Source organism: Triticum urartu, chromosome 3A, assembly GCF_056163025.1.
Source record: "Triticum urartu cultivar PI428250 chromosome 3A, HENAU_Tu73, whole genome shotgun sequence".
Taxonomy (NCBI): Eukaryota; Viridiplantae; Streptophyta; class Magnoliopsida; order Poales; family Poaceae; genus Triticum; species Triticum urartu.
The window spans coordinates 102,071,084-102,097,525 of NC_141875.1; the positions used below are offsets into that span (position 1 = coordinate 102,071,084).

Here is a 26,442-nt window from a genome sequence, read left to right on the forward strand (position 1 = left end):
ACTTGATAAAGATGGTCACTCCTATTTTAATGCGGACCTTTGGAGAAAAATGTCTAAGTGTTATGAATTGAAAGCTGGCAATAAAATTCTAGTGCGTGCACCACAGCCTGGTCTAATGAACATGGATGTTTACTTCCCCAACGTCATCAGCCGATCAAAGTCTGATCGAGGTTAGTGTCCTTTCAACTTTCTCCTTGCTGTCATATTACTATTTAAGCAACCAATTGATCAGTATTTAAGCAACCAATTGTGATATCATATTCTGACTCCGTTTCTAGGGAGTAACAAATTCTATTTACCAATTTATGTGCACTATATATTCTTCTGCCATGTTTTGAATAAATAATACCTTTCCACCTTTTAAGCAAGATATGTTGGATGCGTAGTGAACGATTTGTATGTTACTAAGCATACCAAATTTCACTAGAAGGACTTGAAGCATGTCATAAACTTTGTTGATAATCTGACAGAGATAGCACAGCGTATGAACGCTGGATTTCAGATGGGATTAATTAGACCTATGGTGCACACACTGAACAAGACCAATTGTGTGCATAAAACGCTGGTAAAAAGTCTTATTTTAATGTTGATGCTCATAAACTATATATATCTTCAATGATATGTTACAATTGTTTTTTATTCTACATGTCAACAGAAATTGCCCCCCTGTAGCAGTTCCTGGATCGATTTCCCGGCGTGGTCGAATTACACTTTTGCCTGCTAATAACACCAGAGTGATTGCAAGGTACGGCATTTCCCGCAGAAATGGAACCATTCAAATTAACAAGTTCTCGCTTCTCGTGGCAATGCATCCATATTGGAAAATTGGAGACACTGTTCTACTCATGATCTACCAAGGCACAGGAGGGCTCTTCATTTTCATTGACGAGCTGCCGAGTCGCCGTGATCAAGCTGCTTCCAGTGGATAGTTGTGGTTGTTGGCCCTCAGCCTCTTAAAATGTTCTAGCTGGTACTATATATGTTAAGTATGTAGATATGGACCATATGGTTGTTGGCCCTTAGCCTCTTAAAATGTATAGTTGTTACTATGTTAAGTATGTAAATATGGACTATATGGTTGTCAAAACCGTGTTACGAAGATCCTCCTTTTGTCGAATAGTGTAACCACTATATATGTGTATATATATGTTACTCAAATGTTGTTACCCAAGTTCACAAATTTTTATGGAAAGTGTTAGTAACGTACACAGTTCATTGAGTTTAAGCGTGTGCCCGATGACCAGAAGGCATTTGCATATTAACTGTCCATATTGCAAATTCACACACATGTTAACATAAGGAAACGTATGTGTAACATACTAATCATCGCACATGAGTACTCGCAGACGCATCGTGTGCGATACTCCGCCACCGCAAGCAACTAGTTTGCATTTTTCAAAGTTTTTTGTACACACAGAATCGCACACGAAGTAACTGCATTGACCGTCTGTATTGTAATTTCCCATCGCAAACAGTTCATCCGAGTCGGTTGTTTGCCACGTACCACACACATCTTGTTTACATGACTCGTTTGTGTTTTTTGGCTCATCGCAAACAATTCATCCATGTGAACTGTATGCCGCATATCACACACATCTTGTTAAGTTGAACCATTTTTGTTGTGTTCCCTAATCGAAAACAGTTCGTCCGAGTTAACCGATGCCATATAGCGCACACACATTGATATGGCTACCCATTTCTGTTGTTCTACCTCATCGCAAATGGTTTGAATGGATTAATCATGTGTCCTGCATCGCACACACATTGTTATGGATGCCCATTTCTGTTGTTCTGCCTCATCGCAGACCGTTTGAATGGATTAACCGTGTGTCCTGCATCACACACGCAACTAAAATCTGAACCGTGTTTGATGGCTCCGCCATCGCAATTGTTTTGCACCTTTTTGACGGGTTTTTTACACCATCGTTTGCGATTATGGCATCGCACACAGTTTCGTCGAAGGGTCTCTGATCGTAGTGTCGCGTTAGCAGTATCCTGCAGTAGTGATGCATATAAGAATTCAGAGAAGATTCAAATAATATTCATAGATAATCTGATCATAAATACAAAATTCACCGGATCTCGACAAACACACCGCAAAAGAAGATTACATCAGATAGATCTCCAAGAACATCGAGGAGAACATGGTATTGAGAATCAAAGAGAGAGAATAATCCATCTAGCTACTAGATATGGACCCGTAGGTCCGAGGTAAACTACTCACGCTTCATCGGAAGGGCAATAGGATTGATGTAGATGCCCTCCGTGATCGAATCCCCCTCCGGCAGGATGCCGAAAAAGGCCCCAAGATGGGATCTCACAAGAATAGAAGGTTGCGGCGGTGAAAAGGTGATTTCGTGGATGCTTCTGGTCTTTCTGAAATATATGTGAATATATAGGGCCAAGGGCTAGGTCAGAGGAATCCCAGGGGGTGGTAAGGTAGGCCCCCCTAGGGCGTGCCCTCCACCCATGCCACTGCCTCGTGGCTCTTCTGACTTGCACTCCAAGTCTCCTAGGTGTCTTTTGGTCCAATAAAAATAATCACGAAAGTTTTATTCCGTTTGGACTTCGTTTGATATTCCTTTTCTGCAAAGCTCAAAAACTAGGAAAAAACAGAAACTGGCACTGGGCTCTAGGTTAATAGGTTAGTCCCAAAAATAATATAAAATAGCATATTAATGCATATAAAACATCCAAAATAGATAATATAATAGCATGGAACAATAAAAAATATAGATACATTGGAGACGTATCACTCTCCTCTTCGGGGGAAATACCAACTCGGCTCACGAGTTGTAGGGGCCATAGGTTTCGCTAGAGGCATCTCTCAAAAGAACATAGCAAACGGTGGGTACACAAATTACCATTGGGCAATTGATAGAGAAGTGCATAGCTATGATGTTATTCATAGCATGATCAATACATAGGCATTACGTCCGTGACAAGTAGACTGTTAAACTTACTAACGCCTACTACTATTACCCCACTTTAAGAGTGCTTCTATTCTTGCCTCTCAAGGCATTAAGTTCGTGATAACCAGAGTAATGCATGAAGTATGATGACATAATGTAGACAGAATAAAACCAAGCAATATGATTAAAACCCCTTGTTTTACCCTTAGTAGCAACAATACAAATACATGCCTCGCTACCCTTCCTATCATAGAACAAGGACATCGCAACATTGAACCTACTACAAAGCACCTCTCGCGCTGAAGTTAAATCAATCTAGTTGGCCAAACCAAACAGATAGATCAAAGAGAAATGCCAAGCTATAACAATCACACATAATAAAGTTCAAAAAAGACTCAATTACTTTCAATGAATAATCTGATCATAAACCCACAATTCATCGGATCCCAACAAATGCACCGCAAAAGAGTACAACGAGTCGATTTTCAAAGAGAACATTGTATTGAAAATCAAAGAGAGAGAGAGAGAGAGAGAGAGAGAGAGAGAACGCCATCTAGCTAGTCACTATGGACCCATAGGTCATGTGGGAACTACTCACACGTCATCAAAGGTGCAGCAAGATTGATGTAGAAGCCCTCCGTGATCGATTCCCCCTTCGGTAGAGTACCGAAGAAGGCCTCTAGATGGGATCGTGGAAGAACATAGACTTGTGGTGGTGGAAAAGGTGCTTTGTTAGTGCTTCTATTTTTTTAATATTTGGGAATTTATAGCGCTGGAATTAGGTCATATGGAGCCACGAGGGAACCCCAAGACATCATGGTGTGCCTACCCCCACGGCATGCCCTGTTGTCTTGTCGTATCCTCATCTCTCTTCTAGAGTCCCTCCAAATCTTCCAGGGTCTTTTTGGTCTAGAAAAAATTGTCAAAAAGTTTCGTCGTGTTTGGACTCCGTTTGGTATGGGTTTTCTATAAAACCAAAAACAAGCATAAAACAACAACTGGCACTAAGCACTAGTGAGGGAGTCCTGGATTAAGGGGTCCTCAGGCGTACGGCATGTTAACTATGGGCCGGACTGATGGGCTATGAAGATACGAAGATCGAAGACTGCACCCGTGTCCGGATGTGACTCTCCTTGACGTGGAAGGCAAGCTTGGCGACCAAATATGTAGATTCCTTTCTTTGTAACCGACCTTATGTAACCCTAGATCCTCCCGATGTCTATATAAACCGGAGGACTTAGTCCGGAGGGAGGGATATTCATTACCATAGCCATACAAGCTAGACCTCTAGGGTTTAGCCATTATGATCTCGTGGTAGATCAACTCTTGTAATACTCATATTCATCAAGATCAATCAAGCAGGACGTAGGGTATTACCTCCATAGAGAGGGCCCGAACCTGGGTAAACATCATGTCCCATGTCTCCTGTTACCATCGACCTTAGACGCACAGTTCGGGACCCCCTACCTGAGATCCGCCAGGTTTGACACCAACATTGGTGCTTTCATTGAGAGTTCCACTGTGACGTCGACGACAGGATCGATGTCTCGCCTTGTCCTCAAGGATAATTATCACCACTGGAGGAATGCTGGCTCCAGGCCAAACCCTCCGGCTAGGCGGCTTTACCATGACCGCCCGTTCAGTTGTTAAGCCGACGATGACCTCTCGGGTCATCGAAAAACCCCTTCGTATCGACTCCGAACGCTCCAAGAAGATGGATCCAGCGGAGCTTTCGTCCTTAAACAAGCTCCTAGATCGCATCGCCGCCCTGGGGGTCGCTACAGACTACGATCGAATTGGGCTTAAACCCGATGAGAGAGAAATCAAATCTCCACCGATCACCCACCAGATAGTGGTAGTCGAGGAGCGAGTCGACAACTCTTCCTCCATACTAAGGACGGACTATGTCCGGATCTCCGGTCTCGAAGAGCCGGACGCCTACCTGCGAGGAGATGCATCCTGCCCTCCGAACATAGAATCAGACGACGGGCCTAAGAAATCAGTGGATATCCCGAAGCCCGACCTGGTAAGTTTGTAAGACCTTCAGACTCCGGATCCAAAACTAGGTCAGGGTTCAGATTTAAATCCACCCACCCGAATACAAGCGCTCTCATGAGCATACAACAGCAGTCTCAGGAAATGGTCCACCACTTCTGGGCCAAATTCCTTCTTGTCAAAAACAAGATTAAAGATTGTCATGACGAGGAAGCGATCTCAGTGTTCCGCAACAATTGCAGGGACGAAGGAATCCTCAACGCCATCAACCGCCAACGCATCCTACACTTCGCTGACTTGGCAACTATCGTACAGAAGTACAGCGCAATAGAAAGCGCCTGGAAAACTCAAGCATTCCATCGGGAATCATCGGTCCCCACTCAACCCCTCATTCAGGCTAAAAGGGCGCACCCTTTCAACATGCCCGGTTCAATAATAAAGAAATATAAGTCCAGTATGGGGTGCGGAACCGTTCTGGAAGGATGGCTCGATGGGTCATGCAAAATACACGCAACACCGGATAACATACCAACACATAGCCTTAGAGCATATTGGATACTCCGGCAAGTGGCCAAGAATGGTGAGGATATCCTCACCAAGAATAACCCAGAACAACACCCCCCAGAAGACGACGACCCCAAAGTACTGACGGTCTTCGAGACATTCGCCTCAAACAATAGGCGCAAAAGAGCACTATGCGGACTCGCCGAAGTCTGTCAAATAGCAGCAATAAACCATTGGAACGACACGGCTATAAATTTTAATGCCGGTGACGAACCAAAATACAGGACAGTCCGAGCACCAGCCGCCTTGGTCCTCAGTCCAATCATGGACGGCTTTCAGCTCACCAAGGTTCTCATGGACGGCGGCAGCGGACTAAACCTCATCTACGAAGATACACTCCGCAAAATGGAAATAGACAGGAGCCGCATTGAGCAAAGCAGCACGACCTTCCAAGGAATTATTCCTGGTCGGGAGGCGCGGTGTGCGGGAAAAATAACACTCGACATGGTATTCGGCACACCGGAGAACTATCGGTCCGAAGAAATAACCTTCCAAGTGGCCCCTTTCAACAGCGGATATCACACCCTCTTGGGGCGGGAGGCATTTACGTGCTTCCAAGATGTACCTCATTACGGGTACATGAAGCTTAAGATGCCCAGGCCCAAAGGCATAATCACTCTCGCCAGTGATCTGGACATAGCACTCCGCGCCAAAAATAAAACCGCATCCTGGCCCTTGAGGCATTATTTAAAGCCCTCGCGGCCGAAGAATTAACTGCACTGCGCTCCACGGTGGACAGGGACGATGTGATCTTAGACAAATGCCCCAAATCCACGTCCTTCAAGCCAGCGGAAGAAATAGTCAAATTCCAGGTCCATTCAACGAACCCCAAAAAGACAGCATCTATTGGGGCACAACTAGACCCAGCGGTCGACACTGCGCTAAGGGATTTTCTTCGCGAAAACTGGGATATATTCGCCTGGCACCCTTCTGACATGCCAGGAATCCCGCGCAAACTGACCGAACACAGCCTCAACATATTAAAGGGATACAAACCGGTCAAACAAACACCGCGGCGCTTTTCCAAACCCAAACGTCAAGCCATGGGAGAGGAGCAAGCCAAGCTAATCGAGGCCGGATTCATTAGAGAAATAAAACATTCGGACTGGCTGGCAAACTTGGTGATGGTACCAAAGAAGGATAAATCCTGGCGCTTGTGCATCGATTTTAAAGACCTCAATAAGGCTTGCCCTAAGGATCCCCCCCTCCCCCGCATTGACCAGATCATTGATACTACCGCAGGACACGACTCAATGTGTTTCCTCGATGCATATTCCGGATACCATGAAATCAAAATGAGGGAGTCTGACCAAGCTGCAACAGCATTCATCACCCCATATGGGCAATTCTGCTTCAACACCATGCCCTTCGGGCTCAAGAACGCCGGCACCACCCACCAACGCATGATCCAAACATGCCTGGAGAAACAGATCGGAAATATAGTTGAAGCCTATGTGGATGATGTTGTAATCAAGACAAGGCACGTCGAAACACTAATAGACGACCTATGCCTCACATTTGACAACCTCCGCACATATGACATTAAGCTCAATCCAGAAAAGTTTGTTTTTGGCGTCCCCGCAGGAAAGCTGTTGGGCTTCATCGTCTCCAATAGAGGAATTGAAGCAAATCCAGCCAAAATCCGAGCTTTGTCACAGTTGGCTACGCCAATAGACCTTAAACAAGTCCAAAAACTCGTGGGTTGCATGTCAGCTTTGACCGGCTTTATCTCCAGATTTGGGAGAAAAGGCACTGCCACTCTATCACCTTCTGCCGTGAACCAATCACTTCAAGTGGACGGACGCGGCAACAGCCGGACTAGAAGAAATAAAAACACTCATAGCGAGCAACCCAATCTTGGCCACGCCAAACGTCGGCGAACCCATGCTGCTATACATATCGGCAACACATCAAGTGGTGAGCGCCGTGCTCGTCGTTGAACAAGAACAGGACGGACACAAATTCCTACTTCAGAAGCCAGTATACTACGTATCCACTGTCCTTACACCATGCAAATCCCGGTACCCCCATTATCAAAAGATAGCATACGCGGTCTTCATGGCATCCCGAAAACTATGACACTACTTCCAGGAGTGTTCGATCACGGTGGCTTCCGAAGTACCACTCAACGACATAATAAACAACTGCGATGCCATGGGCCGGATTGCCAAATGGGCCATTGAGCTCCTTCCATTTGATATTACATACAAACCACATCGAGCTATTAAATCCCAAGTACTGGCTGACTTCGTCGCCGAATGGATAGAGGCCGAACTCCCTAAAGAGTACGGCACATATTCCAATTGGGTTATCTACTTCGATGGCTCCAAAATGCTGGCAGGGCTAGGAGCGGGCGTCGTTTTGACGTCCCCCACTGAGACGTCGTTCAATACGTCCTCCAAATACTATACACAGACTCCAACAACGCAGCCGAATACGAGGCCTTATTGCATGGTCTCCGGATGGCTGTCTCCATGGGCATACAGCGCCTGGAAGTGCGCGGGGACTCAAACCTTGCAATATCTCAAATAAATGGGGACTTCGATGCCAAAGATCCGAAGATGGCGGCTTATCGTAATGCCATCCTAAAAATGCTGACTCGTTTTGAGGGGCTCGAGTTCCATCATGTGGCTCAAGAAAGTAATCAAGCGACGGACGTTCTTGCTCGTATCGGCGCCAAGCGCGACCCCGTCCCACCCAATATCTTCCTGGAAAGGCTTTTTAAGCCATCCATGGTATGGCAGGGGGAGAGCGGCAACACTAGTCAGGATCCGAACACAACTCCAGATTCCGAACACACTGATACCATCGAAGGACCAGCCTCCGAAATAACTCCGTCGGCCCATCTCATTATGGCAGTCATTGCCCCATGGACCTAACCCTTCTTGGCCTACCTTAATAGGAAGGAACTTCCCGAGGATCAGAATGAGGCCCGCCGTATTGTCCGGCGCTTGAAGGCCTACAAGGTTCACGACGGAGAGCTCTATAAGAAAAGCACTATCGGAGTCCTTCAAAGATGTATATCCGAGGAGGAGGGGCGGCAGCTCCTGGCTGAGATTCACGCAGGTCTTGGCGGGCACCACGCCGCAGCTCGGGCCCTTGTTAGCAAGGCCTTCCACACAGGGTTTTATTGGCCGACGGGCCGAGCATATGCACAGGACCTTGTCCAATGTTGCGTCGGATGCCAACTCTTCGCCAACCAAAGCCATATGCCCCCCACCACCGTACAAACAATCCCCATTACTTGGCCTTTTGCGGTCTGGGGACTAGATATGGTTGGACCCTTAAAGGAGGAAGCCATAATAAAAAATATCTGCTGGTTATGGTGGATAAATTCACTAAGTGGATAGAGGCCAAACCAGTTAAAACGGCCGAGTCCGGGCCGGTGATAGAATTCATATTCGGTGTTGTACACCGTTACGGTGTTCCACATAGCATCATCACCGATAATGGCTCCAATTTCACAGCTGATGAGGTGAAAACCTGGTGCACTAAGTTGGGCATCAAGCTTGATTACGCCTCTGTCTACCATCCGTAGACAAACGGCCAAGTAGAACGAGCCAACGGTCTTATAATGAGCGGCATCAAACCCAGGCTGGTGCGGTCTTTGAAGGAATCAGACACACACTGGGTTGATCGAGGAGCTTGACTCTGTACTCTGGGGGCTGCGGACCACGCCCATTCACACTACCGGATACACACCCTTTTTCATGGTGTACGGCGCAGAGGTTGTGCTACCCTGCGACATTATACATGACTCACCTCGGGTGCGCATGTACGAAGAGAGAGAGGCCGAGCTCGATCTGCAGGACAGCTGAGACGCCCGGGAGGAGGAGCGTGTCGTTGCAAAAGCCCGTTCCACATTTTATCAACAACAGGCTCGCAAATATCAAAGCAGAGAAGTACGGTCCAAGACTATAACGTTGGCGAACTTGTTCTACGCTTGCCGGAGAAGAAAAAGGACAAACTTAAGCCCAAATGGGAGGGTACCTTCATCATTGACGAAGTTCTCACCGGAGGAGCGTACTGCCTGTACGATGCGTCAGACAACCGCCTCGAGCCGAACCCCTGGAACGCAGCCAGACTCCGAAGATTCTATGTCTAAGCGTCGAACTCTTTGTTCCTCTCCTTCTCCTTGTTGTTTCCATAATAATTTTTTCGTCTTTCTCTCTCTTTTCGTTTTTTCTCTTTAGCCTTAACGCTTTCGTGCGGTTAGACCGCGCACCCCTGACGCACACATATGTCTTCAAATATGTACGTCCATTATACATGGGGGCTTCTAATACAGAAGCTTGCTATTATTCTCCGGGCATCAAGCCCATCACATATGCGTTTTTTCCATATGTACCTTTTCTTCGCCATTATATGCATCGATATGACTTAAGTTTTGGCCAAGCTGGGTTGCCTGGCTCCTGTGCTTATGCCCTACATTCCCGTTAGTTTGGCTAGGGCATAAAGGGAGCACCTCTGCGATTGTTACTGCCGGGTCATCCGGATGTATACCTCAGACTGGGTGAAGCCGAAAGCTAGCGTTCTTAAGGGAATATTCGGTCGGTGGATTAAATATGTTTTTTGCATTCGCTCCATTTGCCATTTTTTCAATCACAGTTCAGCCATGCGCTTTAACGCATGCACACCCAGGGAAAGGAACCCTTAACGGAACTATTCTCTCTGGAAGATGTTTCTTACATAATGTAATATAACATAACTAGCCGGATACAACTTGTCTGTTCAAGCAACTATGACCCCCACGCCTGGTTTCCATGCATACCCCGGTCTATTTGGCCGCACGGGTATTCGGAAACAATCCGCGCCTTCGGGTCCAGAGGGCAAAGCGAAAAGGTCTGCCATGACAATCGTTTTACAATTCAGCTAGACGGAAAAATACACAGCCATTTCAACTCAAAAATTTCCTCCTCTATACCCTCCAGCAGGCTATCTAACTTACAATCCGGCTGGGAATATTTGGTAGCTACTGCTACTTGGTCATACACCAAATTAACAGGAACTTCCTTCCCGTCTGACCCTAGAGGTCCGACCCGAGCCATATGATTCGGGTCAAGCTTGGTGTACCGTGTCTTCACCATGGCCCAGACTTCTCGAGCCCCTTCCCGGTAGGCCGATATTTTCCACAATCGAAAGCGCCGCCGCGCCCCCTTGAATAGCTATAGGAGCTCCTCCATCTTTCCTGGAGGGGAGGCAGCTGGCCACAAGGCTTTGGCAACGCTTTGCATCGCCTGCCGAGCTTGCTTATGAATACGCGACAGCTCTTGTAGCAGATCGCCTGAGAATCCGGACATCTCATCTTCGGGATGGCCGGTCAGCATACCTACAGATATAACTTTGTTAGTTCCTGATATCTCCGAACTATTGTAAGGCAAATTCGGCCACATACTGAACATGCCGCCGCGCAGCCTTTTATTCTCCTTCACAGAGTCGGCCAGTTGGGCCCATACATCTTTCAGATCCTCGCCCAATCGGGTATTCAAATCCTGGAGCTTGTTCTTCTCCAGTATGACTTTTGTGAGCACACGCTCGCCCGCAGCTAGCAGCTTCTTGGCTTCTCGTTCTCCGTCTTGGGCAGTTTTCAGTTGTTCTTGCAGTTGACCTAGTGATCCTGATAGGAGGTGAGCAATCGTGTTTAACATTATCGGTATACCATTCTGTTTTATCGATGGAGGGGAACATTACTAGGAGACGCCTTCTTGGATTTCTCCAGTTCGGCACGGGCAGTAGTTAGCTGCGTCTGGCACTTTTCTAGCTCTTGGGCTAACAGGTTGTTCTTCTCCGTAAGAACCTGGTTATACAACGATACTTAAATTAGTTGTATCAACTGCTTCAAGTCTCGGGGGCTACTGGCATATGGTTATCATAGTCAGACAAAGTAAACTTACCCGCACATCTTTTAAATGCTGCTTGTGGCTCTGTTAAGCCCATCTCAAGCAGCTCGGATGTATGCATCAGCCGAGCCGAAGGTGTTAAATGCTTCTTCTGAAAAGCCGGGGTCTTGTAAAATGGCCCTGCGGCGCCGATGATTCATGGCGCTCTCCACTTCCGAGTTAGTGACGGATACATCCTCCGAATCCTCGGCTGGAGGACAGTCCGGCGTTACCCCCGCATCAGCCCCCGTCTTTACGGCAGGATCTGGATCCTGGCTGTGGGAAGTATGACCAGCCGGACCCCCAGATATAGTCCGGCACACTTTTTTCCTAATACAGGATAAACATAAAGGTCACAGTTGGATGTGACTGCCAAGGTGCATATTTGCAAATCCATACCTCTTTGATGAAGGCTCGGCTGTATCTTTGTTTGCCTTCCTCTTCGAAGGCTTGCCCGGCGTGGGGGCCACTCTCTTCGAAGATGCCCCTGGGCAGCATGACGCACCGAGCACCTCCCCTTTTGAGCACAGGACAGTGCGGTGGGTGAGGCAGTATGAGAAAACTTTTTCGGATGAAATATCTCCGGATTACTTACGTGTGGAGCAGGGAGAAGACTGGGATAATCGGTGATGATGGCCACTTCTGTGCCGTCATAGTTCGTTTGGTAAAACACCCCATTCACGAGCACCACGAATATATCCGGATCCTCTTCGAACCCGGGGTTGAGGTCCCGGTTGTGGCCCTTCGGCTATGGGGCAGGGTTGTAAAGCCCCTCGGAAATCTTTTCGCCAGTGCTGTTGTAAATGGATGGGTTAATGTTCGTTGAACATAGCTCGGGGAGTAGAATGAGTAGAGCAGAGGAGTTGGGAACTTACCCAGCTAGGAGGACTATACATGGAATATCCTTCCATGTGCTTGATGCGCAGGAACTCCTCTTCCTCCCCTTTGAACAGTTCGGCCAATATTTTGGCCAGGGCGGTAGGGGTGTCTGGACCCTTCCTGCCGTAGCGGGAGGCGTCATCTTCCCCATTATAGTGCCACATGGGAAGTCCTTTGTATTGGAGTGGCTGGACCCCCCGCACTATGGAGGTCACCATTACTTCGACCATCATATATCTGGACTGGGCGAGCATCCTTATCTTGCTCAAGAGTTGGCGAACCTCCGCACTATCTTCCTCTTCGAGGCTCCGAGGGCGCCTGCTGTGACGTTTCTTCAAGGGAACACTTGTGAACTCAGGAAGACCCCTCCAGGCTGGGTCTGGAAGTACGACGTCCTCGATGTAGAACCACTCGAAAGTCCACTCTTCAGACGCCTTCTTCGGCGTGCCAGATAGGTATCCGGTCTCGGCAATGCGCCATATTTCGGCTCCGCCCACTTCAAATATCGATCCTTCATGGTTACGCGGGACAAGGCAGAATAACTTTCTCCACAGTTCAAAATGGGCCTCACAACCCAGGAATAGTTCGCATAAAGCGACATAACCCGTAATGTGCAGGATGGAGGTTGGAGTAAAGTTATGCAGCTGGAGGCCATAATATTCCAGAAGCCCTCGGAGGAATGGATGAATTGGAAATCCTACGCCCCTTAGCAGATAGGGGACGAAACACACTCGTTCCCCTCGGATGGATTGGGGAAATCCTCTGCCTGGGTTTTGCCGTCAAAGGAGGCCAACCCTGCGCGAAAAGGGACCAGATCCGCAGAGGGGAGAAACCCCTGCATTTGCAGCTCCACCAGCTGACGGTGGGATATGGAGCACTTCTCCCATTCGCCTCTTTCTGGGCCGCAGGGACGGGAGGAGGGGTTGGTGATGCTAGATATGTTGGAGTGTTCTTTCCTAGCGACCTTTGAGGATTTTCTCCACGAGATGATTGAATGGACCTGGGATCCAATCTCGTTAAATAAACGCTGTCCCTCGCGTGGCTGGGATGTTGTGTGCAAAAATGCCCTGGCCTCTCGCATTCACTTGACACGTGGAAGCTGAAGTTGTTGATACACATAAGCCGAGGGGTACAACATTAAATGGAAGGCCGAATACACTACTTGGAGGTCATTGGTGGAGGAACCCGCCTTGCAATGCCGAAGACAATCTATGCGCCGAACACCTCGCCATTGAAGACTGGTCCGGGGGCTACTGAGGGAGTCCTGGACTAAGGGGTCCTTAGGCGTCCGGCCTGTTAACTATGGGCCGGACTGATGGGCTATGAAGATACGAAGACCGAAGACTACACCCGTGTCTGGATGTGACTCTCCTTGACGTGGAAGGCAAGCTTGGGGAACAAATATGTAGATTCCTTTCTTTGTAACCGACCTTATGCAACCCTAAATCCTCCCGGTGTCTATATAAACCGGAGGACTTAGTTCGGAGGGAGGAATATTCATTACCATAGCCATACAAGCTAGACCTCTAGGGTTTAGCCATTACGATCTCGTGGTAGATCAACTCTTGTAATACTCATATTCATCAAGATCAATCAAGCAGGACGTAGGGCATTACCTCCATAAAGAGGGCCCGAACCTAGGTAAACATCGTGTCCCCTGTCTCCTGTTACCATCGACCTTAGACGCACAGTTCGGGATCCCCTACCCGAGATCCGCCGGTTTTGACACCGACAACTAGGTTAATATGCTAGTTCCCAAAAATGATATAAAATTGCATATGAAGCATAAAAGATTGATAATAATTAACATGAAATAATAAAAATATATGGATACATCGAAGACATATCAGCAGGGCAGTGGGCTCTGATCCGTGGTGCCGCAGCCCGCGTTGCATGCTGGCTAGATCCAGCCGCCGTAGCCCAGGCACGCACGACCGACCACACTGCCTGCCACTCCACGATGCCCAACACGCGCTTTGCGCACATGTCCTCACCATCCGCACAACGCAAGAGAATGCTAGAGCCCCGCTACCGTTGTTGTCGATCGGCTTCGCCCAGCCATGCCCTCTGACAGTGGCAAGGCAGGAGGAGGGGGGTAGCGACGGAGATCCAAGTCGCCCTCCGCGTCGCCTCTCAGGGGCGATGGGAAAGGGGCTTGGATTTTCAACGCAGGAGATTGGTAGGACCAGTTATTTGAATAAATCTACTTGTAACGGGTCAACGAGCCCCCTCCCCAACCTTCCTTATTACTTAGAACATCTACTGCCAGACTTGGCAAATCTGCCCCCCCATACGCCCGCGTGTGCGTCCGTGAACAACCCCCGCCGGCCCCTCATATGGGCTGCCGCACATCCACATACCTCAAATGCAGAGCCTCAAATCCATGCACGTCGACCTTATGATACAAATTGTCTGAATTCAATAGTTCGAAACAAAGCAAAGCAAATCATAGTTCAACAATCTGTACATGCCAAAATGAAATCAATGTCCGAGCGTGGCAGATGCCTCGCTTGTTGGCCGGATCACTCGCCGGACGCCATCCATGCCGCCTGCTCTGAGGCCATCCTTGTGTCCTACTCCGCCTGAATCCGGGCTGCATGCTCCACCTGCCTTGTGGCATGCTCCGCTGCTGCCACAACCGCCCTTGTCGCCTCGTACTCCCTACGCTCGTTGATCTCCTTCTTCTTCTCCGCAAGCCACTTCTTTGCATGCTCACCCAAGAGGGTTTCGTCCGCCAGCATGATCTTCGCATCCTCCTTGTCTCGTGCGAGTTGCAACCTCTCCTTCTCAAGCTCAGTCTCTCCAAATGTCTTGGCCTTCTCAAGCTCCCATTTGATTGCCACCTATTGCTTCTCCAACTCGATCTTCTCCCTCTCATTTTCCAGCTTCTTCTCCGCCCTCTTCTGGTCCCAATCTATCCTCTCCTTTTGCGCATCTAACATGAGCTTGTACCTTCCCTCACCGAAAAAATGCTCGTCCATGTGGAGGACATTTTTGTAGACGCGACATCACGGGAGACCCTTTGTCTTCTCCCACTTGTTTCCCATGACTTGGCGGTTATCCTTTGGCACGGTGGCTCTTCCATTATCGACGACAATATCGTCCTCTTCATCGTCCAACCCCAATTGATTGGTGGGAGCTTGAGCCATCATTCCTCTTCTTGTCGGCCTTGAGATCGGCCACAAGTTATGTCCACTTTAGCACTCCATTCAATATGATCCAACAATGGCTAAAAGCACATGACTTCTTCTCCGTTTCGTGATACAAAGTGGACGTCACCGCCGTCTAGCAAACAACATATGTATGAGCACGTGAATGCAAACACAAGAAGCATATGCAAATGATGACAAGATAAAGCAATTGAGCTTGCGTGAGTTGCCACTCCCATCCCACTTTGAGGGTGTTTGGTCACTTGTGAGTAGTAGCTGACATACTTGTTCACTTCCCCTTGAATGATCCCCCATCGATGTTGGAGAGATGCACACTACGGTTGGTCACGATAGGGTGCGACTCAGCATATTCCTTTTGTTCGTGATACTCCTTCCAAATCTTCTCCCAACACTTGTTCCCCCTTTTGCTCGGTGCCGCAAATTGGATCCATTGTTGTGGCCAACCAAGCTTTGACCAACAATATGTCCTCAAAAGTTGAGAATGCCGGACCTCTTGCCTTCGCCGTCTTCATCTTCTTCTTGCTCGGATTGGGATCGTATGTTGTCCCAACTTCAAATGCAGTGCCCCCCCAATTAATACTCCATTTTGGGTCGGGCCTTGATTGTCATTGATCATGTCCGATAGGCACACCTCCTAAATGGGCATGGTTTGTAAGCATTCATCATGTCTGAAATGAATTAGCGGTCTATGCATAACATTGAACATGCTATGTGCTAATTTGATTGGGCTAGAGCAAAAAAACATATCGACTCTAGTCGTGTCATTCTGTCGAACAGGTCGTGGGAAGCCCGGGCGCCACCGGTTCCTGTGCTCATTCGTGCCCGAACGAGCCGCGGCAAGTGACATGCGTTCATCGCCGACATTTGCATGGGCGGAAAGCTTTCCAGAATGCCCAAATCGGTCGTCGGATCCTCCTTTGTCCCAACGTGGTCCGACGGCGCAATCCGTGTCGGCGGACAGATGGATGGGGTGCGGGGTTCTGGGCGCGGTGGCGAGACAGCTGCTCATCCATGTCCGCACCTCCCTGCGACGCCACCGCCGCTTTCCTCTCTCACTGCTAGCGTTGTCGCATCTTCCAGGCGACATTCTCCGGCTTGCACGACTGAGCCGAGGAAGGGGAGCCGACGGACGAGGCGGATGCAGTCTCCATCGTGGTGGTCGGGGCGGGCTGGACGACATCTACGACGGCGGATCGGGACTGATGGTGAGGATGGGGAGCAAGGGAGCGAGGGGCTCCGGTGCGAGAAAGGTAGGAGGAAGGCGGGATGAGGAGGAAGGGTTTGATGGATTTGGTGCAAATTGTGATGGGGTAGGGTTGTTGGTCCGACGTGACGGACGCGTCCGGACGCATCTAGAAGCCTCATATCCGCCTTATATTTGGGTTAGATATGAGGGGTGTCGGTCCGCCCTGGCGTTTGAATCTTGTTTAACAAGCCCGTTTAGGTCGAATTTTCGTGACCGGTCGGTGACCTGGCCATCTGGCCGGACGTTTGAGGCGGTTTGGGCGCCGATGCTCTTAGCCATAAATGAGCACGATGTAATTTTTTAAACATCAGTACAGACACAAGCGCTCACACATACACGCATACACTCATTCCTATAAACGCACACAGGCATATCCTATCTCTATGAACACCGATATAATTGTTACCTGAAAAAAAGTGCTCCATGATGTGTCGAGACACCACCGAGTCCATCGGCGAACCGAACAAGGCACGTTCCCCACCACAGAAACAAGAAAGCGGAAACCCCACACCGCTGCCGCTGCGAAGGAGAACCGAGGAGAAAGATCCGGACGATACGAGCTCAGCAGCTCCCGTCGCATCGCATCGCATCGCCCCGGCGACACCCGCCCGCTGCTTCCCTCGTCCTCAGCTCTCCCGAATCGCCGCCGGCCGAGAGGTTCGCAGCCCCGATCCACCTCCTCTCTCCTCCCTGCCACCGCCACCGCCACCGCCACCCGCAGGTCCTGTAGCAAGCCACTGTTACATTCGTGGGCGTGCCTGCCACACCCATCACGCGCGCTCAGTTGGCGCAGTGGTGGTGGTGGAGCACTGGGACTGGGAGACAAGCGCGGGCCGTGTGGTGCCCTGCCACCGGCAGCCAATCTCCCCCGTAGATTCCTTCCCCCCGCACTCACTCCCATAAGAGAAAGGCGCTCCCCTTTCCGCCGTCCAAATCTTCCCCCTTTCTCTTCCCCAGCCCTCTCCCTCGTACGCACGCACGCGCGCGCCCGTCGCCTTTATTAACCCCTTTGCTGCCCAGGCCATTGGATTCGTGGCGTTGGCGAGCGTGGTCGCAAGGAGAGGAGGGGCGGCGGCGGCGGCGGCGGCGACTGTTCGCGGGATGAGCTTCGGCGGCGCCAGCTCCGTCGCGGCCGGTACGTACTATGCCTGTGACTGATTGTGCCCCTCGTTCGTTTGATTCGGCGCCGATGCGCCGGCTTTGATGTGCTTCTGTCGGGATGTGACGGAATGGTGGGCGGGTTGCAGGTGGGAAGCGGCCGTTCGAGTACGGGAGGACGCATGTGGTGAGGCCCAAGGGCGCGCACAAGGCCACCATCGTCTGGCTCCACGGCCTCGGCGACAATGGAGCCAGGTACGCAACAAACCCTTCTTTTGGCCCTTCCGGGTCGCAGCTCCGCTTGTTGGGATTGATGCGTTCACGGATTCAACGATGATGGACGGACGACCTGTCTGTTCGTCCTGCATTCTTGATGAATCGTAGTCGTAGGATCTCCTGTATATTTTCCATGTCTCTCAGCCAACTGTACTGTAGAACGCTGTACGTGAGACATCTCACTCTCGTACTGTTTATATGATAGCGCTTTGTTGAAATTAATTTCCTGCCCAATAAGCATGTGTGCGGATGATACCGACCTCCTGAGTCATCTGATTGGGCGAATAGACATTTTTTGCGACATTTTTTATGATCCGTGCTATAATACGTTCATTACATACGCTTCTTTGCACATAAAAAATCGTTGCATTATTATTGGCAAGAAAGGTATTTCTGTGCTATCATGGTTTTAAGGAAATTGCATTATGCTCAAAATTATTCAACGTAATGCAAAACTAGAAGTTATTTTTGGAGACCGATAGACATAATGGGTTTTATATTATATTTGCAGCTGGTCTCAACTGTTGGAAACTCTTCCCCTTCCTAATGTAAGTTAGGAACTAGATTTTAACTTTCAAGTATGTGTCCTGTCAGAAGTCTTTCTGATTCTCTGATTTGCTACTGCTTCAGATAAAATGGATTTGCCCAACTGCACCTACGAGGCCTGTGGCAATTTTTGGTGGATTCCCATCTACTGCATGTATGTTCTGAAACATGTGGATTTTCTTATTTATGTCTTGGATGTATTGTGCTAACTCCTTTTGTAATAGCTATTTGTTTTGATAGGTGTGTGCTGATATGGTTTTGCCTTTTTCCGGGATCACAGGGTTTGATGTTGCTGATCTTTCAGAAGATTCTCCTGATGATGTTGAGGGGCTGGATTCCTCAGCTGCACATGTTGCAAATTTATTGTCTACCGAACCTGCAGACAGTATGATTTCATGCCAGTTTCCGTTTGTCTACTTTCTTCAAACCCATTCTTATCAAGCGCACAACAGATATGGAATGGCATTCCTTGTTATTATCTGTTTCTCTATTGTGTTGCGGGCAATTTTTTATTTTTTACATTTCTAGCCAAGAACCAAGCTATTTTGGTCTCATATATTGATAATCCAGTAGAATGGACTCCGCTGGGTCTTGTTCATCACTAAAAGTTTTGACCTCGTTACATTAATCATCGCAGTCAAGCTTGGCGTTGGTGGCTTTAGTATGGGTGCTGCTACTGCGCTTTACTCTGGTACTTGCTTTGCTCATGGAAAATATGGAAATGGCAATCCATACCCTGTGAACCTAAGTGTGGCTGTTGGTCTCAGTGGCTGGCTCCCATGTGCCAGGTTTGTGCTAGTATGTTTATGTGCACAAGTTTCACTGAAGCTGCTTCCTTGCGGCTGATCCACTTTGTGCTGTGTGGTCACCTCAGGTCATTGAAGAACAAAATTGAGAGCTCACAGGAGGCTGCACAGAAGGCTTCATCATTACCCCTTATGCTTTGTCATGGAAAAGGTGCATATCTTTAGCATGATTTTCAGTTTTTTGCGTAATACTGAAATAAGCACCTTATCATTAATGATGGCATTCAGCACACTGTATTTCCCCAAGATGCGCATGTAACAGTCCGTCCTTCTTCTGGAGCTAGTGACCTGTGTGCTTCAAACCAGAAACATCTTTCTTATGTTTATGAAACATTTAGAACGGTTGTAGGCTTGTAGCTACACACTTGTATTACCTGAAGTTGCTTCTTCGCAGCATATATAACAGAACTGAGTTGCTTATCAAGTATATGGGCAGTTCCTTTCCCCTTTCAACCTGGATTCAAACAATAGTTTCACCAGAAAGGATTTTTGCTCTGTTTTTTCGTTGCCTAAGCAGCTCAGCTTGATAGTGTCTGGCTCTTAGTAACCAAGTTGATGTAATTTCCATGTGGCATTCCTCACAAGGTTAGTTACGATGATCAGCTATGCTAATTGCAAATTTTGATGGAAAACTGTGATAAGCAAATTTGTTATATAATAAATTGATGCATGCCTCAAGTTTTTATGGGCATGAACAGAACACGAATTAGCAGAACATATAGGTCTTTGGACCAGGTGTCTTGATAACGGTCATCTGCTTTCATGATGCATCAGCACTGCATTACTTGTTCTGAGTCCTCTATTTATGTTTAGTTATGCAGAGGCCATCTGTAAATTGCGACTTTTATCATCTTTTTGCAGCTGATGATGTGGTCCTCTACAAACATGGAGAGAGATCTGCTGATGCACTTAAGTCAACCGGGTTTGCAAATGTGGAATTCAAGTCCTACAGCAGGTTTGCTACCTTCTTTACTCCCATTGAATGTTGTGATTTCCTTGTGCTGATTGATCTCCTCTCCTTGGAAGACTCGGGCACTATACCGTTCCAGAGGAGATGGACGAAGTCGTCAAGTGGCTTACGGCAAGCTTGGAACTCGGCAGTTCCTCGTCAACTTGATCGAATGAAGAGATGCCTTGAGAAAGGCTCGGTGTGGCGGCATCTAAATAATAAGTACCTGTGGTTGTGCCGAATTGAGTGATAAAATGGCTGGGTTGCCAACTTGGGCTTTGGGTATACGGTTATGTCTTAGCTTGGCGTTTCATATGCAGACATGCCTCGCTGAATCTTCTTACTATTGAGATTTCCATATATTTGGTATGTGTTTCCATCCATAGTCGGAGACATTGTGATCAGTTTGGTTTTGGTTACCAGTGATATTTTTGTTTCAATGTGTTCTATCCTTTTTCCTACTGAACTGATTATTTTACTTGTGAACGAACCAAAACAGCACCGAGATCTCACACGTGCTTAATGAGACATATATATGTATTGTAAAGGGAAGTTTCATTCACAAGATATGACAGTTTGCATTGTTGTTAGAGAAAAACAAACATTCATAAGATAGACAAGTTGCATTGTTGATAGCAAACCCAGAAGGAGGGCTACATAGCAGAGAGTCGAAGTTACAGTGCAACAAGAAACACTACTATGTCCTTCGAGCTTCATAAGGAGTTGTTTGGGGCCATTGGAAAAGGAGGGTCCTGGTTCAGTTTTCACATTTCAAGTTTCAACTTTTTTCTCTAAATATTTTGTGGATGACATTTGCAGAACAAATTGCATTTACATGCTGTTTCGTTATCTTTTTGAGACTCAGTTGTTGGAGATGCTTCTCTTTTTCTTACAGTCTATTTAGATTCTTTTGTGGATGATACAACCTTATATATTTTTGGCACAGATTTTGAGTGTTATACTAGATCCAACAATATGTACCCATAAATTGTTTTCAGGATTTAACATTTGCCAGTTTTCCTTTCTTCTCTCGCGAAAAGAGAGGCGGCAGGGTAGTTCCTCCAACCCGCCCGCTCCCCGTCGACAGGTTCGTGTGTCCCCTCCTCCTCAGTTGGCCGTGTCGGTGATGTGGATAGGGTCGTAGGGTTAGGTTTAGCATTCTTGCGGCGGCGCGGTGATGGCGATGCCGGTGTTGAGAAGAATAAGTTTCCCCTGGCTCCTTGTCCACCTCGCCGAAGGCGGTTTCATCGTCGGCGCTGAGGAGCGCAAGGCATTGTGTGGTCGCCGGTCTTCGGATTGGTGGATCTAGGCGTAGGAGTGGTTCGTGATCCTGTGCAGGTTTCTTCAACGGTGGATCTAGGCGTAGGAGTGGTTCGTGATCATGTGCAGGTTTCTTCAACAGCGACGACGACGGCGGTGCCGAGAAGAATAAGTTTCCCCTGGCTCCTTGTCCACCTCGCCCTCCCCGGAGGAGGTTTTATCATCGACGTTGAGGAGCGCAAGGCGTTGTGTGGGCGCCGGTCTTCGTATCGCTGGATCTAGGCGTAGGCGTGGTTCGTGATCCTGGTTTATTCAACGGCGACGACGACAATGGCGGCGGCTCTACCTGTGCGCTGGTCCTTCAGGGCCGTAGATCGGAGTGGCCGGCTTCAAGTGCGACGCGGTGGCGGCGGCTCGTTTTGGTGGATAAATTTGTTTGGTGCTCTATGGACTGGAATATAATTTCTAGTTTGTTTGGGTCCTTTGTATTGTTGATGATCCTTTATAATGGATCTAGGGGCCTTTTTACAAAAATTAAATTGCTTTTAGAATTTTTAAAAATTATCACCTGGCTGTTTTGATTATTCCAAACAACCCAAAATCCGCCCTTGACATAGTTGTCACTACCTTGCTCTTCGATTTGGGCAGGCTTAGGTCTTAATTGGATTGTCGTTTCCAGCGCGTTTACACCTGTAAAATATACAGACCATCATCCGTCGTTTTGATTCTCAGGTGAGATTTACACACGGCCGGTAAAATACACTTGTAAAACAAATACATGTGTATAAAAATACATCGATTCCAAGCAGGGCCTTATGCTGTAAGTTTATACAAGCAAGATGCATTACACAGGTAAGTTCTGTATTCAGACAATGCAACACCACAAGCCTTGAATCGATGGTACGCTCACGGTGGAAACGGATGATTATACAAACAAAATTAACTTTGCAGAATAGAAAAGCAGCATAAATAACTACCCCACAAGCCTTTGAATCGATGGTGCGCTCGCGGTGGAAACAGGTGATTACACAAACAAAATTAACTTCGCAGAATAGAAAAGCAGCCTAAAGTACAAAGTAACTTGTTTAAAAAAAAAGTACAAAGTAACAGCCTAACCATTTATTACTGCAACGCAAACGGAGCCCAAAGTACAGAATCCAAACGAAATCACCTGACTATTACAACGTACAAAAAACAGAGTATTGAAAAAGTGGCATTTATTTGTCATGAAGCGAAAACTTGGATGCTCTTGGAACCGAGAGATTTCCATCATGGCTGGCAACACGACGATGAAAATCCTGCGTCAAAACAACAGAACACCGCAGGAAGAGCGTCGAGTAAAAGAGTACTCAGAGAGGAAGCATCCATCTCCATGCAAATGCTAACAACTGTAGCTTGTTTCACTGGGCACTGTCTTGCTCGCCCTTTTGTGCGGAATCACCAAGTAAATCCTTAAGTTCCCCTTTCTGAAGAAAATTTAGAGAATAAGTCAACCACCAAGTGAAAGATACCAGCTGGATACACATGCTGAATGAAATAGTGATGATCCGTTCACTTGCCTGGTGCATGCTTAATATGATGTCAGAGCCCCCAACGAACTCCCCGTTGATAAATATTTGCGGAAAGGTAGGCCAGTTACTGCACAAATAAACAGTAGCTTTAATAATGATACCATCAGGAGATACATAATTTGTAAACCCCGGCAGCTTAGCAACAGGTGTTAAATTATCCATTTGTCATTTCCGCCATGATGCATATGAATGAAACTGAATAAAATTGGAACTCTGAAAGTTGAACATTAAGTAGAACTCTCCAATGTTGTAATCAAGGGCACACAACATGTTTTCGACGAATCTGTTCCAAGTAAAGCCTCCAGCTAAATCAAAATCATATTCTGTATGTTTTATCATCTGTTGTTGAAGCTAAATCTTAACCCATAGTAAAATATTTTCTTTACCACATCATCCCATACCCTATTCCCATGGCTAGTTCCTTTTTTTTTCCTTTTTGAGACAATTGTCTTCCATCTAAAACTGAAAGTACAACATCAGGGAGGTTATGACGAGCAACTTACGAGTAAGCTTTGACACTCTCCTTGAGCTTCATATTACTCAGAATATCTCTGGCAGTGATAGAGACGCCTGCAATAGACAAGATATGATTTAGGGATTTCAGGGGCACAATTGACTGAGAGCTGGTTCTGAGATATAGCTTACCATATTGCTGGAGGACCTTAACTGCCAGTGCACTAAATCCACACCTGGGAGCTTCAGGATAACCCTTCATGAAGATAACGACTGGATTCTCCTTGATATCCTGGCAAAGATTTCATCAAGGAAATTAATTAACAGCAGAAGAATATGACACAACATTAAGCTTTACAATTTTCATGCCATGCGTATTTTTGTTACATTTCAAGAGATTGAATATAAATGTTCTGAAGCTCATGTGTGCATATAAATACCTGAGCAACGATGTCTTGCAAAGACATGTCAGAACCTTTGCTTGTAGGCTGGAAATCTTGATGTGTATCAGTATCAGCGGTTACTCGTGTTGCACTTGTGCCGCCATTCACGTTAGAATCACCACTGATTCCTGATGAGTAGTTCATGAACTGTTGGAAAGCTGGTCGTGACACGGTCTGCTTTTCCAGTTATCATGCAAAACAAGGTCATTGTGCAAACATGAGATCAAAATCAAAACAGAAACAATCTGATTTTGCTTGACAAAAGCTGATAGTGCAACATTGGTTGGTTCTTTGATAAACTGGAAGCAAAATAAAGCTTGAAAATACTATAGTGTAAGCACAGAGCAAAAAGGACAATTGATGCCCAGAAGCTAACGAGAAAACCTCAACTGCGATAACATTGCAAGTCTAAGCTGAAACTAACCATGTAACCTTCTTTAAAGCTCATAGACACTGTTCCATTTAAAATGAAACCAAACAACCACCAGTTTATAGCATTATAAGGCTCAGAGCCGGGAGGTGGCTCCAGCCTCACCGAAGCACTCTCCATGCAGGCGTACAGCATTAAACAGGTTGCATAAACATCCCATTTAAATGGAACACGTTTACAGGAAACCACTTGGTAGAGAACTATAGCATCCATAACATCCATTCAGACATAATAATGGCTGCCTTATAGCACAAATGGTCATGGCAAATGCTGAAATGAGCTCAACTCTACACATGTGGATTTTTGGTTAAAATATATGGGGCCACCGGAGTCTCATCTCTAGACATGATATGCTTTAAAAAAAGGTGAAAACCAGGGTCATCATGATAGCTCTTATCAAACAATCTCGTGATAGAGAGATGGTACAGATGAATGTAACATTAAATTTATGCAACTGTAAACGAGTGAACCGATTAGCTTACTAGGTCCCAATGAACCTGACAGCAATTTGGGGATTTTGGGGCTCGATCAGAGCTCGGACCAGTTGAGCGAAAATAAATCGGGAAAAGCTCAGAACTATGAACTGATGAAGGTGCCGGCACTTACCGCCGTGCTGGGCGCGCGGCACGACCGCGCGAGCCCCCTGAGTAGGGAAGACGACACCAGCCTCGCCATGTTCCCCTGCATCGACGGGTAAAACAGACAGGCAACCGCGATTTAGCAACAGGGACGGATCTAGATGCGCCCAGAAATTGGGGAGATCGGTAGGGTTTAACTAATCGGTGGATGAACGAAAGCTCATACCTCGAAACCCAGTGGAGAGAGATTGCGGACGGGGTCGAGACGGCAGGGGCGCGGTGGGCGGCGACGCGCGCGAGAGGCGGAGGGAGTTGGGCGGCGGGGCAGGGGGATTGAGGGGGCGGGGGCGGCGGCGGCGGCGGGCACTGCCTTCTCGGACGGTTCGACTCCAATCTACCAGGATGTGCTGTTCGGTGAATATACCGCACGAACGTGCGGTGCAACTCCTTACGGCGCGACGTGCTCCGCGCCGTCCGATCGCCACGCGGCCACGCGCGAGCTCTTCATCAGGATGGTGATTTTTTTTTTAACGGGACATCAGGATGATGACTTTTTTTTTAGGGTCAAAGCAAAAACGCTTTATTACGCAACCAGGCTAGGCATGTCGCCTAAAACAAGTTCGGCCACAGATGGCGGAACACTGATATCCCATATGGTGGGTTCATTCACATTATATTCGTATCCTAACTTAGCGAGTTCGTGCACAGCATCGTTGGCTTCCCGCCTGCATACAATAACATCACACTTTGAGAACCATAGCCTCATTTGAATCTTCAGGACGTCCAGGGCCAAGGCATTTGCTGAGAAGTTTGGCTCCTTCCGCGTGAGGGCCGCTGGAGAAGCTGTGAGTCAGTCTTGACGCAGATCCGGATCGCTCCAAGATGGGCGGCCAGCTCCATCTCGCCCTCAGCCGCTCGTAGTTCTGCTGCGAAAGCATCATGGACATGCTCATTCCTCCCTGCCATGCAAGCTACTGCATCTTCATTGAGGTCACGTGCAATCACTCCCACGCAAATTGAGAGCTTCCTGACATGTGGGCACCATCAATGTTAAACTTCAGTACGTCCGCTTCACGCGCCTGCCATTTTGTCTTCTCCTTTGGAATATGTTGCTCTTGCTTCCCCACAATTTCTCAGTATTCCATGGTGGCTAGCTTAGTCCCGTGCACTATCTCCTCTGGCCGAGTTCTGCCTTCGTTCTTCTTGACCCGGTTTCTCTCATTCCACTACTCCCACCAGAAGTACAAAATCCGCACTCTATCCTCCATGGTGATCCACGGCCCGGCCAAGCTCGCATCAGGATGATGACTTGGTGATCCACGGCCCGGCCAAGCTCGCACTGAAGCAAATTAAACGGAGTACAACCGACCGATATATGATCCATTAT

General features: G+C 47.7%; 2 protein-coding genes across 3 annotated transcripts; one reads left to right on the forward strand and one right to left on the reverse strand.

Annotated features, from left to right (window-relative positions):
• Nucleotides 1-17,070: 17,070 nt before the first annotated feature.
• On the forward strand, nt 17,071-20,767 carry LOC125508400 (uncharacterized). 2 transcript variants are annotated; one of them, XM_048673106.2, is made up of 10 exons: nt 17,071-17,302; nt 17,666-17,780; nt 17,893-17,998; nt 18,531-18,567; nt 18,650-18,719; nt 18,846-18,950; nt 19,203-19,353; nt 19,440-19,522; nt 20,233-20,326; nt 20,398-20,767. In XM_048673106.2, exons 1-10 carry the CDS (start codon nt 17,072-17,074, stop codon nt 20,486-20,488), a joined length of 1,083 nt encoding a protein of 360 aa, XP_048529063.2. In that variant the 5' UTR covers nt 17,071; the 3' UTR covers nt 20,489-20,767. The 2 variants fall into 2 exon arrangements, with proteins under 2 accessions (XP_048529063.2, XP_048529064.1); XM_048673107.2 differs by lacking the exon at nt 17,071-17,302 and adding an exon at nt 17,310-17,515.
• A 1,878-nt stretch (nt 20,768-22,645) lies between these two features.
• On the reverse strand, nt 22,646-25,439 carry GRX4 (glutaredoxin 4). The gene is made up of 7 exons (XM_048673108.2): nt 25,282-25,439; nt 25,084-25,158; nt 24,045-24,221; nt 23,797-23,896; nt 23,655-23,721; nt 23,140-23,218; nt 22,646-23,046 (listed from the first exon to the last, which is right to left on the reverse strand). The coding sequence occupies exons 2-7, from the start codon at nt 25,150-25,152 to the stop codon at nt 22,981-22,983; spliced, it is 558 nt and encodes a 185-aa protein (XP_048529065.1). The 5' UTR covers nt 25,153-25,158; nt 25,282-25,439; the 3' UTR covers nt 22,646-22,980.
• Nucleotides 25,440-26,442: the final 1,003 nt, after the last annotated feature.